The 19,664-nt window shown below is 44.6% G+C and overlaps 1 protein-coding gene across 3 annotated transcripts in view; it reads right to left on the reverse strand.

Moving 5' to 3' along the window:
• Nucleotides 1-19,664, reverse strand: part of CUNH20orf96 (chromosome unknown C20orf96 homolog) — a 46,951-nt gene that overhangs the window by 13,378 nt on the left and 13,909 nt on the right. For 2 of the 3 annotated variants that reach the window (XM_058433105.1, XM_058433104.1), the window contains exons 1-4: nucleotides 8,328-8,493; nucleotides 8,002-8,050; nucleotides 7,303-7,420; nucleotides 1,207-1,325 (exon numbers count right to left, since the gene is read on the reverse strand). In XM_058433105.1, coding sequence (XP_058289088.1) covers nucleotides 1,207-1,325; nucleotides 7,303-7,420; nucleotides 8,002-8,050; nucleotides 8,328-8,347 — 306 coding nt within the window. In that variant the 5' untranslated portion in view covers nucleotides 8,348-8,493. Of the gene's footprint in view, nucleotides 1-1,206; nucleotides 1,326-7,302; nucleotides 7,421-8,001; nucleotides 8,051-8,327; nucleotides 8,494-19,664 lie in introns of those variants that run through there. The other variant, XM_032141850.3, reaches the window with a different exon arrangement.

Below are 19,664 nucleotides of genomic sequence, written 5' to 3' on the forward strand. Positions count from 1 at the left end.
TACTCAGCAGGCTGAGGCAGGAGACTCACTCAAACCTGGGAGGTAGAGGTTGCAATGACCTGAGATCTTGCTACTACACTCCAGCCTGGGTAACAGAGTGACACTTCTGTCTCAAAAAATAAATAAATAAATAAATAAAACTAACAGAAACATGAGTTCCTCCTTTAAGAATACTGGGCCACCTCTAAACCATTTTGCAAGATAAAAGGTTAAAGGGGAAAAAAAGGTTTCAAAGCAAATTATATTTTCCCTTGTTCTTTATATAGTAGTCATTGTTCATTGAGCTATTAAAAACTATCTTGAAGAATTATTCTATAGTATTTTGTAGTCTTTATAATACTTAGTATTTTACTTTCTGCTATGTATGCTAAGGACTCGTCTTCCTTTAGGCATTTCAAATACTTTGAAACATTGTTCAGATAATTACAGAAGCCATAAAACAATGTATAGCGAGGAAATTAATTACCTACAATTGTATCGATTGATGTGAAAATTTTAATTGTCAGTTTCTAAGGCTTGCTTCAAAGTACACTGTATGAAAGTTTAATTTACTGGAATTTTTTTTTTTTTGAGATGGAGTCTCACTCTGTCTCCCAGGCTGGAGTGCAGTGGCACCATCTCAGCTCACTGCAACTTCTGCCTCCCAGGTTCAAGCGAGTCTCCTGCCTCAGCCTCCTGAGTAGCTGGGACTACAGATGTGTGCCACCCACCCCGCTAATTTTTGTAGTTTGAGTAGAAATGGGGTTTCACCATGTTGGCCAGGCTGGTCTCGAACTCCTGACCTCAAATGATCCACCCACCTAGACCTCCCAAAGTGCTGGGATTACAGGCATGAGCCACCACACCCGGCCAAGTTGCTGGAAATTTTAAGATAAATAAGCCACTAGATCGTATTCCTAATGCAACAAAATAACAAGCAATTCTGATTATTTCTTGAGTCTTAAACAGAACAGCAAATGCTTTGTTTAACTGGCTTTGACCCCTGATCCTGCCATTTCCTGGCTGACCTGGTGCATGTCATTTATCTCCCTGCACCTCAGTTTCCCGGTTTGTGAAATAGGAACGAGGATAAGCATGCTCACTCAGTTCCTGTGAGGAAGAAATGAGTCAAGTCTGGCACCCACAAAGTTCTCAGCACATGTTTGCTAGAGCCATCATCCCCGTCCCTGTCCTGGGCCCAGTGTCCAGGGAAGATGTGCCTCATACCTTCATTAACCGGATTTTGGCCTGCATCTTCCCAGGGTCCAACTTCTGCCTTCTATGTAGTTCTCGTGGATTCTTCGGCTGGCAGCTTGTCACCACCATAGTGGGCTTGGAGTGAAACACTAGGGGTAGACAGGAAAGGACAGGGAGAGAGTGAGGGTCCAGGCAAGCCTGAGGCCAGGTTCCCGGGAGCGCACCATTAATGAGAGGGGGGCCAGACCCCAGCTCCACCCTCTGGCTGCCTTATAATGTGACACTAGACAGGGTGAAATTCACACCCTTCACTAAGCTCCCAGGACCTACTCCGGGCCTCGATATAAGGGAGGAACAAGCCCAGGTGAAAGCAGTAACTATAGGCATGGACAGAGGGGAGGGCGGGGCAGCCAGGAACCCCACTCTCAACTCTCCAGTCAGAGAGTCGGGAACTCCCACTCCTTGTGTCTTTCCAGTAGCTACTGCAGCACGGGAGAGCAGAAAGACCAGAGTCTGGCAGGCCTGAATCCAAATCCCTGCTGTCCCACCAACCTGGCTGACAGAAGGCCTGATGGGATAGGGGTTAAGAACAAGAACTAATGAGTCGGACAGTCCAAGTTTAAAAGGCTCTTGGCCAGGCATGGCAGCTAACGCCTGTAATCTCAACACTTTGGGAGGCCAAGGCAGGCAGATCACCTGTGGTCAAGAGTTCAAGATCAGCCTGGCCTACATGGTGAAACCCAGTTTCTACTAAAAATACAAAAAAATTAGATGGACATGGTGGTGGGCACCTGTAATCCCAGCTACTTGGGAGGCTGAGGCAAGAGAATCGTTTGAACTTGGGAGGTGGAGGTTGCAGTGGTGCGAGATCACGCCACTGCACTCCAGCCTGGGTGACAGAGACTCCATCTCAAAAAATATATATAATCATAAAAATAAATTTTTAAAAAATCCAGGCTCTGCCTTCTACTAGCTGTGTGACCTTGAGCAAGTCAAATGACCTCTGTGTCCCTCCATTCGTCCACCTATAAAATGGGAATAATCATCATGCCCACCTCATAGAGTCGGAAGGAAGGAGGGAAGGAAGGAAGGAAGGAAGGAAGGAAGGAAGGAAGGAAGGAAGGAAGGAGGAAGGAAGGAAGGAAGGAAGGAAGGAAGGAAGGAAGGAAGGAAGGCAGGCAGGCAGGCAGGCAGGCAGGCAGGCAGGCAGGCAGGCAGAGTCTTCGTGAAGAAGAAAGAAGTTACTATACCTTAAAGGTGTTTGGAATAGTGCCTGATGCATATTCAGTGCTGGATACACATTACCAGTTGTTACTCTTACTTCTAGTGACCTGAGAAGTGGGACCACAACACCAGACAAAGGCACAGCAGGTATGCAAAACTCCAACTGGCTGTCTCTGAAACACTCTAAGAGCTGTGGTTCTGCCAGATATGGAGTACAGGCATTTGGGGGGCATATTCTTAGAATCCCTGTTTCCTCTCCGCCTGTCGTGCAATGACATGAGACTAATCACCCAGGTGGATCCAGCTCTATTCTCAGTCCCCACCAAAATCCCTGCTTCAGGTACAACCCAGCTCATCTGGGAAACATATTAATCTCTTTAATAGATCAATGTCCTTCATCCTGAGAAATGCTGGCATTAACTATGGAGATGATTAAGTAAATTAATTTTGTGTTTAATTTATAAATTACCTGTATATATCCAGTTTTTAGTTGTATTGTGTAAGAGATGGAATGATTAACAGGTTAATCTTGTGATTCTAATTTTAAAAGTGTAAGTGGGATTTTGATTTAGATTTAAGTTGAAAGGTTTAAGACACCCTTATTAAATATGTATAAAACACTTTTATTACGTAAGAGAGCATAAGATTACCTATATTAATTTTTTTTTTTTTTTTGAGAAGGAGTCTGGCTCCGTTGCCCAGGCTGGAGTTCAATGGCGAGATCTTGGCTCACTGCAACTTCTGCTTCCCAGGTTCAAGCAATTCTCCTGCCTCAGCCTCCCGAATAGCTGGGATAACAGGCGCCCGCCACCACACCCAGCTAATTTTTTAATTTTTAGTAGAGACAGGGTTTTGCCATGTTGGCCAGGCTAGTCTTGAACTCCTGACCTCAGGTGATCCACCTGCCTCAGCCTCCCAAAGTGCTGGGATTACAGGTATGAGCCACCGCACCCAGCCAGATTACCCATATTTAGAAGTTTAAGTATTAGATATGCAAGAATTATGTAAATACCCAGTGGTTTTTGTTAATCAGACAAGTGAACTATTTGAAAATGAAAATGAATACGTTAAATTTTAAGATGTGGCTTAAAAGGTTTAGGAGAATTTAATTAACCAAGTTCCAAAACCCCCTTAGAAGTGTTTATAAAAATTGTAAGATTCTTAAGCTGAATTTAAATGCTTAAGGAAGATTTGCAGTTTTAATAATGAGTATTTATTTTCATTATTGGTAGTAGCCCTGATTTATCTTTTTTAAAATTAAACCTTTTATTTCAAGATAGTTCAGATTCACAAGCAGTTTCAAGAAATAATACAGAGGGGCTGGCCGTGGTGGCTCATGCCTGTAATCCGAGCACTTTGGGAGGCTGAGGCAGGTGGATCACCTGAGGTTAGGAGTTCAAGACCAGCCTGGCCAACATGGTGAAACCCCATCTCTACTAAAAATACAAAAATTGGCCGGGCACGGTGGCTCACGCCTGCAATCCCAGCACTTTGGGAGGCCGAGGCGGGCGGATCACGAGGTCAGGAGATTGAGACCATCCTGGCTAACACGGTGAAACCCCGTCTCTACTAAAAATACAAAAAATTAGCCGGGCGAGGTGGCAGTTGCCTGTAGTCCCAGCTACACGGGAGGCTGAGACAGGAGAATGGCGTGAACCCCGGGGGGCGGAGCCTGCAGTGAGCCGAGATCGTGCCACTGCACTCCAGCCTGGGTGAAAGAGCGAGACTCCGTCTCAAAAAAAAAAAAAAAATACAAAAATTAGCCAGGTGTGGTGGTGCACGCCTATAATCCCAGCTACTTGGGAGGCTGAGGCAGGGGAATCACTTGAACCTGGGAGTTGGAGGTTGCAGTGAGCTGAGATCACACCACTGCACTCCAGCCTGGGTAAGAAAGAGAGACTCTGAAAAAAAGGAAAGGAAAGGAGAGGGGAGGGGAGGGGAGGAGAGAGGAGGGGAAGGAAAAGGAGAAGGAAAAGGAAAAGAAAGGAAAGGAAAGGAAACAGAATGAGTCTATGTACCCTTTACCCAGTTTCTCCCAATGGCAACATCCTGCAAAAGTACAGTACAATATCACAACCAGGATATTGACATTAAGATGAGCAAGATATAGAACTTTTCCATAACCACAGGGACCCTGCCTGTCGCCTTCTACAACCACACCCACTTCCCTCCCCTTACCACCCCCCTCACAACTCTGTCCCTAACCCCTGCAATCACTAATCTGTTCTCCATTTCTATAATTTTGTGATTCCCAGAAGGTTATATAAATGGAATCATCCAGTATGTAACTGTTGGGATTGGCTTTTTTTTACCTGGCATAATTATCTGAAGATTCATCCAAATTGTTGAATATATCAATAGTTCTTTCATGTTTATTGCTGTATAGTTTTCCGTGGTATGGATGCACCATAGGTTGTTTAAACATTCACCCATTGAGGGATTTCAAGGTTGTTTCCAGTTTTGAGGTATTATGAATGAGGCTGCTATGAACATTCACATATTGGCTTTTGTGTGAATATAAGTTTTCATTTCTCTGGAATAAATGCCCAGAGTAAAACTGCTGGTCGGATTACTAGAAAGTGAATGTTTCATGTTGTTAGAAACTGCCACACTCGTTTTCAGAGAGGCTGCATCATTTTACCTTCCCACCAGCAATTGCGCACAATCTGATTTCTCCTCTTTGCTAGCATTTGGTGTTATCACTATTTTTTTTATTTTAGCCATTTCAGTAGGTGTGCAGTGATATCTCACTGTGGCTTAATTTGCATCACCCCAATGGCTAATGATGTTGAACGTCTTTTTAATGTGCTTATTTGACATCTGTATATCTGCTTTGGTGAAACGTCTCTTCATGTCTTTTTCCCATTGCCTAACTGAATTGTCTGTTTCCCTGTTGAGTTTTTAGAGCTACTGATATATTTTACATAGTAGTCCTTTGTCAGATACATCGTTTGCAAATATTTTCTCCAAGTCTATAGCTTGTCTTTTCATCCTCTTAAAAAGGTCTTTCATAAGGCCAGGTGCAGTGGCTCTCACCTATAATCCCAGCACTTTGGGAGGCTGAGGCGGGCAGATTACTTGAGGTCACGAGTTCGAGACCAGCCTGTCTCTACTAAAAATACAAAAATTAGCCGGGCATGGTGGCGCACGCCTGCAGTCCCACCTACTCGAGAGGCTGAGGCAGGAGAATTGCTTGAACCCGGGAGGCAGAGTTTGCAGTGAGCTGAGATCGCACCACTGCACTCCAGCCTGGGCAACAAAGCAAGACTCCTTCTCAAAAAAAATCTTTCACAGAACAAAATTTTTAATTTTGATGCAGTCCAATTCATCTATTTTTCTTTTATGGGTCAAGCTTTTGGTGTGATACCTAAGAATTCTTCACTTGGCCCTAGGCCCCAAAGATTTTTCTCTCCTGTTTTCTTCTAAAAGTTTTTCAGTTTCACATTTTACATTTAATTTCTATTTTATTTTATCTTGGAGCTAATTTTTATATTCGTTGTTAAATCGTTTCTTTCTTTTTCTTTTTTTTTTTTTGCCTACGGATGTCCAATTGCTCCAGCACCACCCATGGAAAAGGCTTTCTTCCTCCAGTGAATTGTTTTTCCACTTTCTGAAAAACCCATTGGGAATATTTGTATGGATTTATTCCCTTTTCCTCACTGGGAAGTGTTGGCAGTGTCCAGCAAGGAGCTGATCCTTCATTCCCTGCTTGGTGGTGCTGATTCCCCAACTGGGATAGTGCTGGCAGGGATGAGTGGGGAGGTCATCTTCTAACCCCCACCTGGCAGAAGACGGTGTTCTGACTCTCTCTCTAGGGTAGTGTCAACAGAGTCCAGCAGTGACAAGACTTCATGAAGTGTCATGAGGTGGGACTCATCACCTCTGGGCTTCACTCCCCTCCCCCAGCCTACGTATGTCAGTAGAGCCTGGTGGGAGCCTGAGCCTCTATCCCCACCCAGCATCAGTGAGATAAAATAAGGTAGTGAGATGCAGGGCAAATTGGCATTCTACTCTCCCATCTCCTTTCTGTGTTTCAGTGTTGCCCACAGGGGAGCTGATCTAACATTACTTACTCGGAGGCAATGAGATGGTATGAGTGATTTTATACATAGGTGTATACATAAGTATGCTATATTGTCTATGAAGTTCATTTCAGGATACCAAAGAAATATTACAAAATATTTGTTATTAATTCTCACAACAATCCTATGCGATATCAGTGTCCCCATTTCACAAATGAGAAAACCAAGGCTCAGAGAGATGAATGATTTTTCCAAGTGAGTAAATGGCAGAGCCAAAATCTGACCCCATGTCTGCCTGAGCCTGACCTAAGGCCTCGGAACTCCCCTGTAAAGCATGATAATGATGTGGCAGAGATTATTCTATGATTTCAACAAACCTTGTTTTCTTTTCCTCCTGGAAAAACAGATGGACTACATTTCCCACCTTCCCTTGTGGTTAGCAGAGGCCATGTGGCTAAATTATGGCCTCTGAAACATGAGTAGGAGTAACATTTGTCACTTCAAATCTGGACACCCCCCCCGCAAAAAAAAAAATGCCCACATAATTGTCCATGTTCTTGTTCTCTCTCTTCCCTCTATGCCAGGTGGATGCAAAAGTATCCAGCAGAAGACTTCAAGACCTTACAAAATATCAGACCGACAAGGTCAAAGGAACCTGGATCCCTGAATGACCATGTGGAACAGAATCCCTCCTTCCTCAGATCCACAAATGTACTGAGACATAAATGAGATATAAACTTCTATATCAATACTTGCAATTTGGGCATTGTTTATTACATCAGTTAGCCTACCCTAATATAAGTGGTGTCACTAAGAGCCAAGAGCAGCCACTCTATCCTGTCTCCAACCCCCACACCAGCTCCCAGGTGCCTCCACCCACCTGGTTGGACCCTAGTCAAAGTCTTCATTTTGCTTGTATGAAGGCTGTTGGTTTGTTGGACCGGAGGCAGAGTAGATGGCTTGGTTTCCTGCTTGGACTGCTGCCATGGAACATAATCCTACAAAATATACAATCAGTCACATAGCACCATGAGTTTATATCCCAGCTCCACCCTTTTCAGATATCTGTGACCTCAAGCAAGTGACTTGACCTCTCTGAGCCTCAATTTTCTCATCTGTAAAGTGGATCTAATAATAAAACCTACTTCTGTGGATTGGAGCAAGAATTCTGAGAGATATTTATGAAGCATGTGGTAAGTGCTCCATAAATGTTAGCTATCACTTTTTTTAATCAGCCAGCCAGAATTTACTAGGCACATCCAGGCTGTGAGGTGCTAAGAACTGTGAGAAACAGAAGGCATGGAAAAGATGCAAACATCCACCCTCAGGAAATCAGAGTAGCCATCAGATGAATAACAGAGCAGCATAATATACCCTTACATTCTGATAAGACAGTGAGAGGAGAAAAATGAGGTTCTGAGGCTTGCTCTGGGTCCCACAGCAAAGTGTGACCCGGCTGGGACTGGAATTCGGATCTCCAGCCTATATCCGCGGAGCAGTCACGACCATGAGAGTGGAGGGCAGGTGGACTGCAGGGCCAGCCAGCCTCCCACCCCAGCCCTAGTCCCCCAAGACTCACCGGAACCTGGAACTCCTGGACCGTGGAGTGAGTCCCAGAGTGCTTGGGTCTGGAAAGAGTTGGGAAGGGAAAGAACTTCCATTATCCCCAGCCCAAGGGGCAGCAAGCAGCAATTCGAAACAGGATTGGAGTCTCGAACCAGAAGCTGCAGTTTACCGGGGACCATAGCGCCGCGGGAGTGGGGCGGGGCCGAGGATATGTGGGCGGGGAGAGGGCGGGGTCAGAAGACAGAGGGCCGACCTCAAGGCGAGGGCGGGACAGCGGCGGGGTGTGAAGTAAGCATGCACATTCCGCCTTTCTTCCAATTTTTTTTTTTTTTAACCTACTTTTGTAAGACATGCGCCATTGGGGAAAATGGAAAAGAGGCTGCGAGTCTGTGAGACCCTGGTCTTCTAGAATAACTACTCGGCTTTTCCAACTTCCTTGTCTCAGTGTAGATCGTGCGGTAACCCGGGCCACTCAAACGTCCGGAGACCAGATGCTTTCGCCAGCGTCTCGGTCTCCAAGGAAACGTGACGCCGCCTACCGAGCGCCTAAAGGGACTAACCTCTCAAGGCAAAATCTAGTTCGGCCCGCTTTTCAATTTTCAAATTCCCCTCAGTTTGTTCTGCCCATAATCCTAAAATATTATATCATATTTCTCCATTATCATCAAACTTCCACCATTTCCTTCGCCATCTTCACTCTTGGCTAATGAGTTTGCTTCCAATTTTACTAAGAAAATTGTGGGAATCAGTAAACCCACAAGTTCACGGCATCGTTTACTCGCCTACTTGCCTCCCTCCTGTAACTACGTATCAACTGCCTACTAATACCAATTCCTACATTTATGCACCGAATCCTATCCTCTCACGTTTTCTCAAAGATATTGGCAGAGCAGTTCTCCCCGTTTTTTCCTCCTCTTTTCTCTCTCCTTTGTATCATCAGTATACCAACATATTTTTAAATTTCTTCTATTTAAAAATATTGACCACAGCTGGACACGGTGGCTCATGCATATAAGCATGAGAGCACTTTGGGAGGCCAGAGGTGGGAAGATCGCTTGAGCTAGAAAGGTCCAGGCTGCAGTGAGCCATGATCCAGCCACTGCATTCCAGCCTGGTTGACAGAGCAAGACCCTGTCTCTAAATACACAAACAAACCACTTCCCCTCCAGCCAGCTCCCATTTCTGCTTCATTTTAAAGCAAAACTCCTAGAGAGTTTTGCCTACTCTGTTTCCCACTTTTTTCCCTCCTCTCAATCAGGCTTTCACTCTCCACTGAAACTGCCCTCGTCAACATCATTGGTGACCTCCACTTTGCTAAACCCCATGGTCACTTCTAGGTCCTCCCCTTATTTGGCCTGTCTGCAGCATTTGACACAACAGATCACTCCCTCCCCTGAAACACTTTCTTAACTTAGTATCCAGGAAACCACTCTTGAGTTGCTTCCTGCCTCCTTTTCAGTCTCCTTTGTTGGTTCCTCCTCTTCTCCCTTTATTATTGTAGTATCCCAGGACTCAGTCCCAGCCCCATCCCTTCCAGTCTCATGGTTTTGAATACCATCTGTACTCAGATGCCTCTCAGACTCACGTCTCCAGCCTCCCCCTGAATTCCAGCCATATACATCCAACTGCCTGCTTGGGCCCCTGATAAGCAACTCTAATGTGCAATATTTTTCCAGAAACATTTTTCCCGAACTCAAAATGGGGCAACTCTGTTCTTGGAATCATCCTTAACTCATCTCTTATCCCACATCCATCAGCAGATCCTGTTGCAATAACTTCAACGTATATCTGGAATAGGACCACACACACACACACACACACACACACACACACACACACACACACCCCTCTTTCCTTTTGTACCCCAACTAAAGTACTAGCTCCCACCCTTGCCCTACACCAATTCTCTCTCTACACACCAGATTTGCTAGATAGAGCATGGATTTAAAAGTGAATTCTAGTTTAAAAGATAATTGGGAGGGAGCAATAATTTTAAATCACTTAAACTTCAATAGGGGAACATTGCTATAGAACACCACGTCAGAGCTCCCAACCTTTTCTGCCTCTTAAAAATCACAGGAGAATGTGTTTAAATGCACTGTGGTAAATAGAAGCAGCTGCTAGGATAAAAAGCAATTAGCCCAGGTACTCTGGCTATTCAGGCCCCTCCTGGCTGACCCTAGAGCTGAAGGAATCACTATGTTGGGTACCCTCATTTGCAAAGCACACCATATGACAGCACTCTTGCTGGGAAACTCTGTACCAGGGAACCATTAAAAAGTAAAGGATAAAGGCCCGGCACAGTGGCTCACGCCTCTAATCTCAGCACTTTGGGAGGCCGAGGCAGATAGATCACCTGAGGTCAGAAGTTCGAGACAAGCCTGGCCAACATGATGAAACCCCATCTCTACTAAAAATACAAAATAGGATTAGCCAGGCATGATGGCACGCACCTGTAATCCCAGCTAGTTGGGAGGCTGAGGCAGGAGAATTACTTGAAGCAGAGAGGCTGATGTTGCAGTGAGCCAAGATCACGCCACTGCACTCCAACCTGGACAACAATAACGAAACTCCATCTCAAAAAAAAAAAGTAAAAGATAGGAATACATGACAGATCCAGGTAGTGACTTACTCAACAGCCATTCCTCCCCGTCATCGCAGCTATTGGATCCTGATCTTGTCCATGTATGCACTTGCCTTAAGGGAGGCAGGTTCCTGGTCCAGCCCTAGTCCTAGTCCCAGCTCCAATAGTCATGACTGTCTGAGGCTGGGCTTGGTGGGCCAATTTCCCTTTCCAGTTAGAGGTCTAGTCATAGACACATGATGAAAGTCTGGCCAAGGAGACAGGATGAGAAATCTACTCAAAGGCTTTTGGGAAAGGTTTTCATTACACTTTTAAAAAAAGGCATTGCAGAAAAACATTCCTTCATCTGCTGGTAAACATTGTCATATCTGTGTGGGATTCCTGGAATCGTGGAACTGTGAGGGGAGTTGGCCAAAGAGGATATACTGTGAATGGTAGAGAGGAAAATGTAAAAACCTTCTTCCTTGATAGCACTGTTGAGCCATTAAATTAACCAACCCTAGCCTGGCACAATAGTATGTGCCTATAATACCAGCTACTTGGGAAGCTGACGCAGGAGGATCTCTTGAGGCCAGGCATTTGAGATCAGTCTGGGCAACATAGTGAGACCACACCTCAAAAAAAAAAAATTGTTTTAATTAGCCAGATGTGATGATGTGCACCTGTAGTCTCAGCTACTTGGGAGGCTGTGATGGGAGGATTGCTTGAGCCCATGAGTTTGAGACTGCAGTGAGCTATGATCGTGCCACTGCACGCCAGTCTGGGCAACAGAGTAAGAGTCTATCTCTAAAAGAAATTAATTAATTAAATTAACATGTCACCTATCTAGAAATTACTTGAGATTAAATAAGAAATCACATTACTGGGTGAGCAAATTTGAGTTGAGTTTTCTGGTACTTGCAGACCAAAAGCATTTTACTGAAATCTACATCTGGAGGAACAACAAGATAGAAGTAACCTGGGTCCCTGACAACCTTGCAGGAGAGAGTCACCTACCTGTCCTTACTGCCTGCCAAATTCCGAGCTGCTTCATCAAAGAGAAATAAACCTCCACCTTGTCTGAGACCCTGTATTTGAGAGTCCCTTTGTTACAGTAGCTTAACCTGTACCTTGATTAATACAAAGAAGAGCTTGGCCACTGTCACACAGCCTTCCTCATCAGACATGCTGACCCAGCATGGACACCCACTGAGAGCTGCCTGTGCCCCACATCTCAGGTGCTTAACCAGTAATATTACTGCCTCCCACTTCAATTTTTTTTTTTTTGAGACAGAATTTCGCTCTTGTTGCCCAGACTGGAGTGCAATGGCGTGATCTTGGCTCACCACAACCTCTGCCTCCCGGGTTCAAGTGATTCTCCTGCCTCAGCCTCCTGAGTAGCTGGGACTACAGGCATGCGCCACCACAACCGGCTAATTTTGTATTTTTAGTAGAGACGGGATTTCTCCATGTTGGTCAGGCTGGTCTCAAACTCCTAACTTCAGGTGACCCACCTGCCTCGGCCTCCCAAAGTGCTGAGATTACAGGCGTGAGCCACCGCACCTAGCCCCACTTCAAATTTTAAAATAAATACACAAAAACATTTGCAAAAATGCTGCCATTTTAATCAAAGCCAAAACACACTTGAGGGGCCACTGACAATCACCTGTAACAAAGCTGTTGGAACTGGGATTGAATAAGATGGGGTCCATTTGCACTTACGCCTGTTCAGGTGGAATTTCTGTGTTCATGAACACCTGATGGAACTTCCTGCCCCCCAGGATAGGTAGGCAAGATGAGCTGGCCTTTCCTTCCTGCACATGTGAGGTGATAAATGTGACAGAGGGCCTCTCAGGCCTGCTTGGCTCCAGGCTCAGCAGTAGCAACCTGGGCTCTCTGATTCCATCAACATCTTGCTGAGAGGTGGACTAGGCTGAGCAGGCAGTCTCGGGCTTCCATCCATGTCATTTGATGTGCTGGCTTTGTGGCGAATGTGCACAGCATCCTAAACCCACAATCTCTACTGTTGTCACCAGGTAAGATGCTGTGGTTCTTGTGGAGACACCTGCTATACTTGACATAACAAGATCCTAGACATTCCTTCTTATCATCTGCACAGCACTCCAGAGCTGCCTGCTCTTCCATCCCAAGACCCCCCACTGAATTCACTGCTAGGCCCCAGAACCCTGTTGTCTTCCTGTTGTGCATGAATGCTGCTCTTCAGTTGTCCTTGTGCCCTCTTCCAATCCTATTCAGTTCTGATTGTGAGCACAACTTCATCCTGTAACTTGGAGATGGCCAGGCCAACCTTGACTTTGCTGTTAAACATGGCTTCATGGGGACTGTGGCAGAAAACCTCGTGGTAAGTCGAGTTTTTCATCATCTGAGTGAACCACAGACCCTGAAGCCAATGATGTGTGTCGTCGGCCTGCATCCAGGTAGTCAGCATGTAGTGTGTGTACTGGGTTGAATAGTATTTCCAAAAAACACATGCCATTCCCAGAACCTTATTTGGAAATAGAGTTGTTGCAGATGTAATTAGTTAAGACGAGGTCGTACTGGAGTAGGGTGGGCCCTTAAAAGACTGGTGCCATTATGAGAAGAGGAGAAGACACACAGAGGCAGACACAGTGAGAATGCCTTGTGACGACACAGGCAGAGATTAGAATGATGCGTCTACAAGCCAAGGAATGCTGGCAACACCAGAAGCTAAGGGAAAGGCATGGAACAGATTTTCCCCTAGAGCCTTCAGAGGGAACACGGCCCTACTGACACCTAGATTTCAGACTTCCAGCCTCTAGAACTGTGAGAGAAAAAATCCCTGTTGCTTTAAACCACTCAGTTTATAGCAGGGGTCCCCAACCTTTTTGGCACCAGGGACCGGTTTCATGGAAGACAATTTTTCCATGGACAGGGCTGGGGGGTGGTGGTTTCGGGATGAAACTGTTCCAGCTCAGATCATCAAATATTAATATCTCATTAGGAGCATGCAACCTAGATCCCTCACACGTGCAGTTCACAATGGGGCTCCCACTCCTATGAGAATTTAATGCCACTGCTGATCTGACAGGAGGTAGAGCTCAGATGATAATGCTCACTTGCCTGCCGCTCAACTTCTGCTGTGTGGCCCGGTTCCTAATGGGCAGACCCAGGAGCTGGGGACCCCTGGTTTATAGTATGTTCTTATAGCAGCCCTAGGAAACTAATAGAGTCTGCATGATGCCATTGACTCCCACCACAGGGCTCTGACCCTGTTCATGAACCATCTTCAGCTGTGTTAGCTCCCCGACAATCTGGATGAAGAAATACCCTCAATGGTATCTGCAAGGCACTGGGGGCCCTGAACAGTGAAGATGTCCTACAGGATGTCCTCCTGGATGCACCTAGAGGTCAGAGTATATAAGACAAACTTGGTCAAGTGGTCCTGAAGAGCCAGAATAAATGTGCATAGCCTGGCAGGATTTGCTTGCATGCTGATGAACTAGACTTGGTATCCGCTGCTGAGCACCTTGGAAACCAATCATCTCGGACATCAAGCCACAGTTAACAGGACATCGAGCCACAGTTAACAAGGTGCTCCTTTGCTGGCAGAGTCTGCAGTGTCAGGTAGAAGCCGCTGCTATCACAGGAGATGTTCTTGCAACTGTGCTCCAGCTCCTTCCCCATGCACATGCACCTGCCATGTCTAGTGCCAAGAAGGGTCTCAGAAAAAATGTCAAAGAGTTTATCCACATGGATATAATACTGGACTTCTGATGATGTCTCCTTCACGGACTCCACCAGCTTCTCATTCCCAGTGGGTTGGGATGATGTTGATCCAGGCCAGACGCTGACAGTCAAGTGCCTCCTTCTTCCCTTGGCCTCAGCCTCCTTCTGTCTCCTGGGTCAACTGGCTCTACTTCCCTTTGGTGGAGATTGCAATTTGTGGATTTGCTTTCTAACAGCTATTGCAAGTAGCCAAGGAACAACACACACATGTGGCCCCACTGCATCCTGGCCTTGGAAAGGCCAGTATCTCCTCCCTCTGGACATGATCACAATGCCAGATAGTAGGCATCCAGAGGTAGATTTGCAGCCCAAGGAGTGGAGACACCCTTGCTAATGGCATACTACTGAGTGAGAAAGAAATCAGTGAGAAGTGGCAACACTCACAAAAGACAATTCCAGTGAAAAGGAACAGAATACTGTGGCTCAAACATGAGTCAGGATTCTAATCCTAGCTTACCCTTAAATTGCTCCACCTCTCTGGACCTCAATTTATTCATCAGTAAAATAGGAACAATAATGCTTACTTTACTGGTTTGTTTTAAAGCTTAACTAGGCCAGTTATGGTGGCTCATATCTGTAATCTGAGAACTTTGGGAGGCCAAGGCAGGAGGATTTGCTTGAGGCCAGGAGTTTTAGACCAGCCTGGGCAACATAGAGAGACCCCTTCTCTATAAAAAATAAAAAAATTAGCTGGCCATTGCGGCACAAGCCTGTAGTCCAAGCTACTCATGAGGCTGAGGCAGGAGGATCACTTGAACCCAGGAGGTTGAGGCTTCAGTGAGCCATGATCACACCACTGCACTCCAGCCTTGGTGACAGAGCAAGACCCTGAAATAAATAAATAAATAAATAAATAAATAAATAAATAAATAAATAAATAAATAAATAAATAAATAAATAAATAAATAAATAAATAAATAAATAAATCTTAACTAACACTATCTTAGCAGAGATTGCTAATACCCTCCCACATCCACTCTACACTTCTGTAGTATTAGAATTTTTATTGGGCACATGGGCTGCCCATCTAAAGACCTCATTTCTTGGCCAGACGCAGTGGTTCATGCCTGTAATCCCAGCACTTTGGGAGGTCAAGGCAGGCAGATCGCCTGAGGTCAGGAGTTCAAGACCAGCCCAGCCAACATGACAAAAGCCCATCTCTACTAAAAACACAAAACTTAGCTGGGCGTGGTGGGCATCTGTAATCCCAGCTACTCGGGAGGCTGAGGCAGGAGAATCACTTGAACCTGGGAGGCAGAGGTTGCAGTGAGCCGAGATCATGCCACTGCATTCCAACCTGGGCTACAGAGAAAGACTCCTTCTCAAACAAATAACATAACATAACATAACATAACATAACATAACATAACATAACATAACATAACATAACATAACATAACATAACATAACATAACATAACATAACATAACAACATAACATAACAAACTAAAATAAAATAAAATAAAATATAAAATAAAATAAATAAAATAAAATAAAATAAAAACCTAATTTTCCGGCCTCCCTTGCAACTAAGGTGGCTGCATGATTAGGTTTTAGCAAATATGATGTGAGTAGAAGAAATGTGTGCAAGTTCTTGGTCATGCCCTTAAAAGCAAAGGAGCCTAGCTTGTGTGCTAATACAACCACAAATGCAAGTTGTCAATAAATAGTAACCTTAATGTAGGCATTATCTCCATTTTATAGACACAAGGCAGAACTGTATAAGTGGCTAAGCATATAAGCCTTGGAGTCCGCTTGACGTGGATCACTAAGCCACTACTAGCTTTGTGACACTGTGACATTGGGCAACTCAATCCACCTCTCTCAGCCTAGTTCCCTCATCTGTGAATATGAGCAATAATTCTAGCCTCATAGGTTTGTTTCTGTATTGCGTTCCAAAACCTACTTCTTCTTTCAAGGTCCATCTCAAATCATGCCTCCATCTCCTGACTTTCTAATGGTCACTTCAAAAATAATGCAAATCCAAAAGTGCATTATTAAGAACTTGGACTGAGATGCAGATAGGCTTGACCAAGTTCTAGTCAATGGAACATAGGCGGAAGTGCAACATCTGCAAATGTCCTTATAGAGGAAGTGGAGGAGACATGCCCTTCTCTTCCACTTGTTCCTTTCAGCTGCTGGAATGGAATCTCATAGTTGGAACTCAGCAGCCATTTGGGCCATTAAATATTGTCGGAAATGTAGGTCATATATGGCAGAACATAAAGATAGAAGGAGCGTGGATCCCTGACACTATGCAGCCATGATATTAGCTCTGAGCTGTCTACCTCCAGACTTATTCTATGAGAGAAAAAATAAACTTCATTTGCATATGTTACCATTATTCTAGAATTTTCTGTTATTTAGCTATTCCCAACTAGCATTAGTGAGTTTCTCTTCTTTTTTAAGACAGGGTTTCTCTCGATCTGTTGCCCAGGATAGCGTGGAGTGATCACAGCTCACTGCACTCACTGCGGCCTCAACCTCCTGGGCTCAAGCGATCCTCCCACCTCAGCCTTCCTAGTAGTTGGGACTATAGGTGGTGCCCCATCACGGCTGGCTAATGTTTTTTTATTATTTTTGGTATAGATGGGGTTTCGCCATGTTGCCCAGGCTGATCTACAAACTCCTGGACTCAATTGATCTGCCCGCCTCAGCCACCCAAAATGCTAAGATAACAGGCGTGAGCCACTGCGCTGAGCCAAGTTTCTTAACAATTCAAAAATAAAAAATCAGCTGCCATTTACTAAGTGCTTACAGAACACTGGGCAATTGTGTTTTCTTTTCTTTTTTCTTTTCTTTTCTTTTCTTTTTTTTTTAAACAGGGTCTCACTCTGTTACCCAGGCTGGAATACAATGGCAGGATCACAGCTCACTGCAGCCTCAACCTCCCAGGCTCAAGTTATCCTCCTACCTCAGCCTACAGAGCAGCAGGAACTATAGGTACATGCCACCATATCTGGCTAATTTTTAAAATTTTTTGTAGAGATGAGGTCTCACTATGTTGCCCAGGGTGGTCGAGAACTCCTGGGCTTAAACGATCCTCCCACCTTGGCATCCCAAAGTGCTGGGCTTACTGGCACGAGCCACCTCACCAGGTCAGTTGTGTTGTCTTCACAGCAATTGTCTGTGAAGACAGAGAGCAAGACATGCCCCAGTTATCAAAGACCTCACAGATGCTTCTGAGACAAATCCCTTCACCTCTTTGAGCCTCAGTTACCTCCTTTGTAAAGTGAGGATAATTGTGCTTAAGCCAAAGATGGCAAACTAGTTGGTCAGGCCCATTCTGCACACATTTGTCTGTTCTGTTATTTTTTAACTAGAATGACTGAGCCAGGCATATTCTAAGCAGTTTACATGATAGTGACTTGGAGAACAGGTGACAGTGGTCAGATTGGGGATATATTTTGGAAGAATTGCCATCAGGATTTGCCAAAAGAATGGATGTCAGGTTTGAGGGAAGAAAAGGAGATAGAAATGCTAAAAAGGAACACGGGTGGAAGCCAGCGCACTAAAAACAGAAGAACATAGAGAAGAGGCCTCACAAGAGAGACTCTAGACCCTCACGTGTTCAAGCCGCTGAGCTCAGGCCTTGTTCCAGGCAGCCAAACACTGGATTTCCGATCTCTCTTAGAAAAGCAGACATCTGGCAACACTGGGCCTGTGTCCCTCTGTGACAATAATCTGCCAGAAATGAATAAAGGCTGCTCTCTTCATATGGCCTCAGTGCCCATCCGGACTGCTTTCCTTGCAGGATACCTGCCTGGCTCCTGTAGCTCCTGATGTAATAATCTCTGCAAAATTTGACCTGGAAAAAATGAAACTGACCAAAAGGATGGCCCTACACATACCAATGAAATCTTACAATAGAATAAGATATGGTTAGTAAAATTGGACATGGAGCCAGAACCTAATCCGCAAGTCAAATATTTTCAAAATACAAACAGATGCCTTTAAAGTCCTACACAAAACAAAAATGCTCAAAATACGTTGATTATATGAAAGTTCTTGACTAGTGCAGTAAGACAAGAAAAAGTATAAGATCTGAAAAAAGAGACAAAACCTTCATTATTCACAGACAATATGATTGGCAATACAGAAAAGTAAAGAGATTCCCAAAACCACTGGAAATTTTTTAAGGTTTCAACTTTGTTGCCAAATATGGGGTCAGTACACAAAATTCAATCGTGTTTCCTCTAAAGGACACCAATAAACAATATGTAACTTCTGATTTACAATAATTTCATTTACAATAGCAGTCAAACCATGTGGTACCTTGGAATAAATCCCCAAAAGTATGTAAGACCTTTATGAAGAAAACTATAATATTTTATTGAAATTCATAAAATATGGCCTAAATAAGTGAGAAATCAAGTGGGGTCATTAATGGAAAGACTCGGTGTTATAAAGCGGCAATTCTGTACAAATGCAGTGCAACTCCAATTAAGATCTCATAGTTTCCTGGAACTTAGTAGGCAGGTTGTGACATTTATATGGAGGTTCCAAACATAGCTGAGACCATCTTAAAGAAGACGAAAGAGAGAAAAGAATGTTTCCCATAAAAGAAGAAACTGGAGTTCAGATTTCTCTTTGGAAACTGAAAGATCCGCCCACAGTGGACCCTCACTTCTGGAGAGGAATAATCAGCTATAGTTGACTAGCAGTTGCCCCTTCAGATAGAATACTCGATCTCCAGTTCACCCAGTATATCTTCTACTTAAGGCACCTGCCTGACCCTTGCAGATATTTGATTATGTGATAGTTACCTGGAGTGAGGGCTTAAGGTAAGAGGAATGGAACAGATTGTTTAAAATACATATATTGTTTGGTCGTGTAAGTATTCTCCTCATGGTGAAACTTGATCAGGCAAGTGGAAAGAATAACAGAGAAATATGTGAATCTAAGACATTGATGTTTCTGGTAATGGTGAAGTTCTGAGTATGATCATGGGAATGCGTGGCTGAGAAGGGATGAAGGAAAGGGTGTCTGAGGATATAAAGTGAAAGGACTGGAAAGTGCAAACGGCCCAAGAGTCAGTGGCTCCCCTGAGACCAATACCAGGAGTTGGGGTGAAGGGAATCTCCCTGTTAACAAGGTTTCCTAGAGTCTGATGCACAGTTCTTGATCCACAGCGCCAGAAATAAAGTGGTTAAATAAATATAAGCTACCGGCCGGGCGCGGTGGCTCATGCCTGTAATCCCAGCAATTTGGGAGGCGGAGGCAGGCGATCACGAGGTCAGGAGATCGAGACAATCCTGGCTAACACGGTGAAATTCCGTCTCTACTAAAAATACAAAAACTTAGCCAAGCGTGGTGGCAGGCGCCTGTAGTCCCAGCTGCTCGGG

The sequence above is a fragment of the Hylobates moloch genome, unplaced genomic scaffold (genome assembly GCF_009828535.3).
Source record: "Hylobates moloch isolate HMO894 unplaced genomic scaffold, HMol_V3 SCAFFOLD_21, whole genome shotgun sequence".
In the NCBI taxonomy this organism is placed as follows: Eukaryota; Metazoa; Chordata; class Mammalia; order Primates; family Hylobatidae; genus Hylobates; species Hylobates moloch.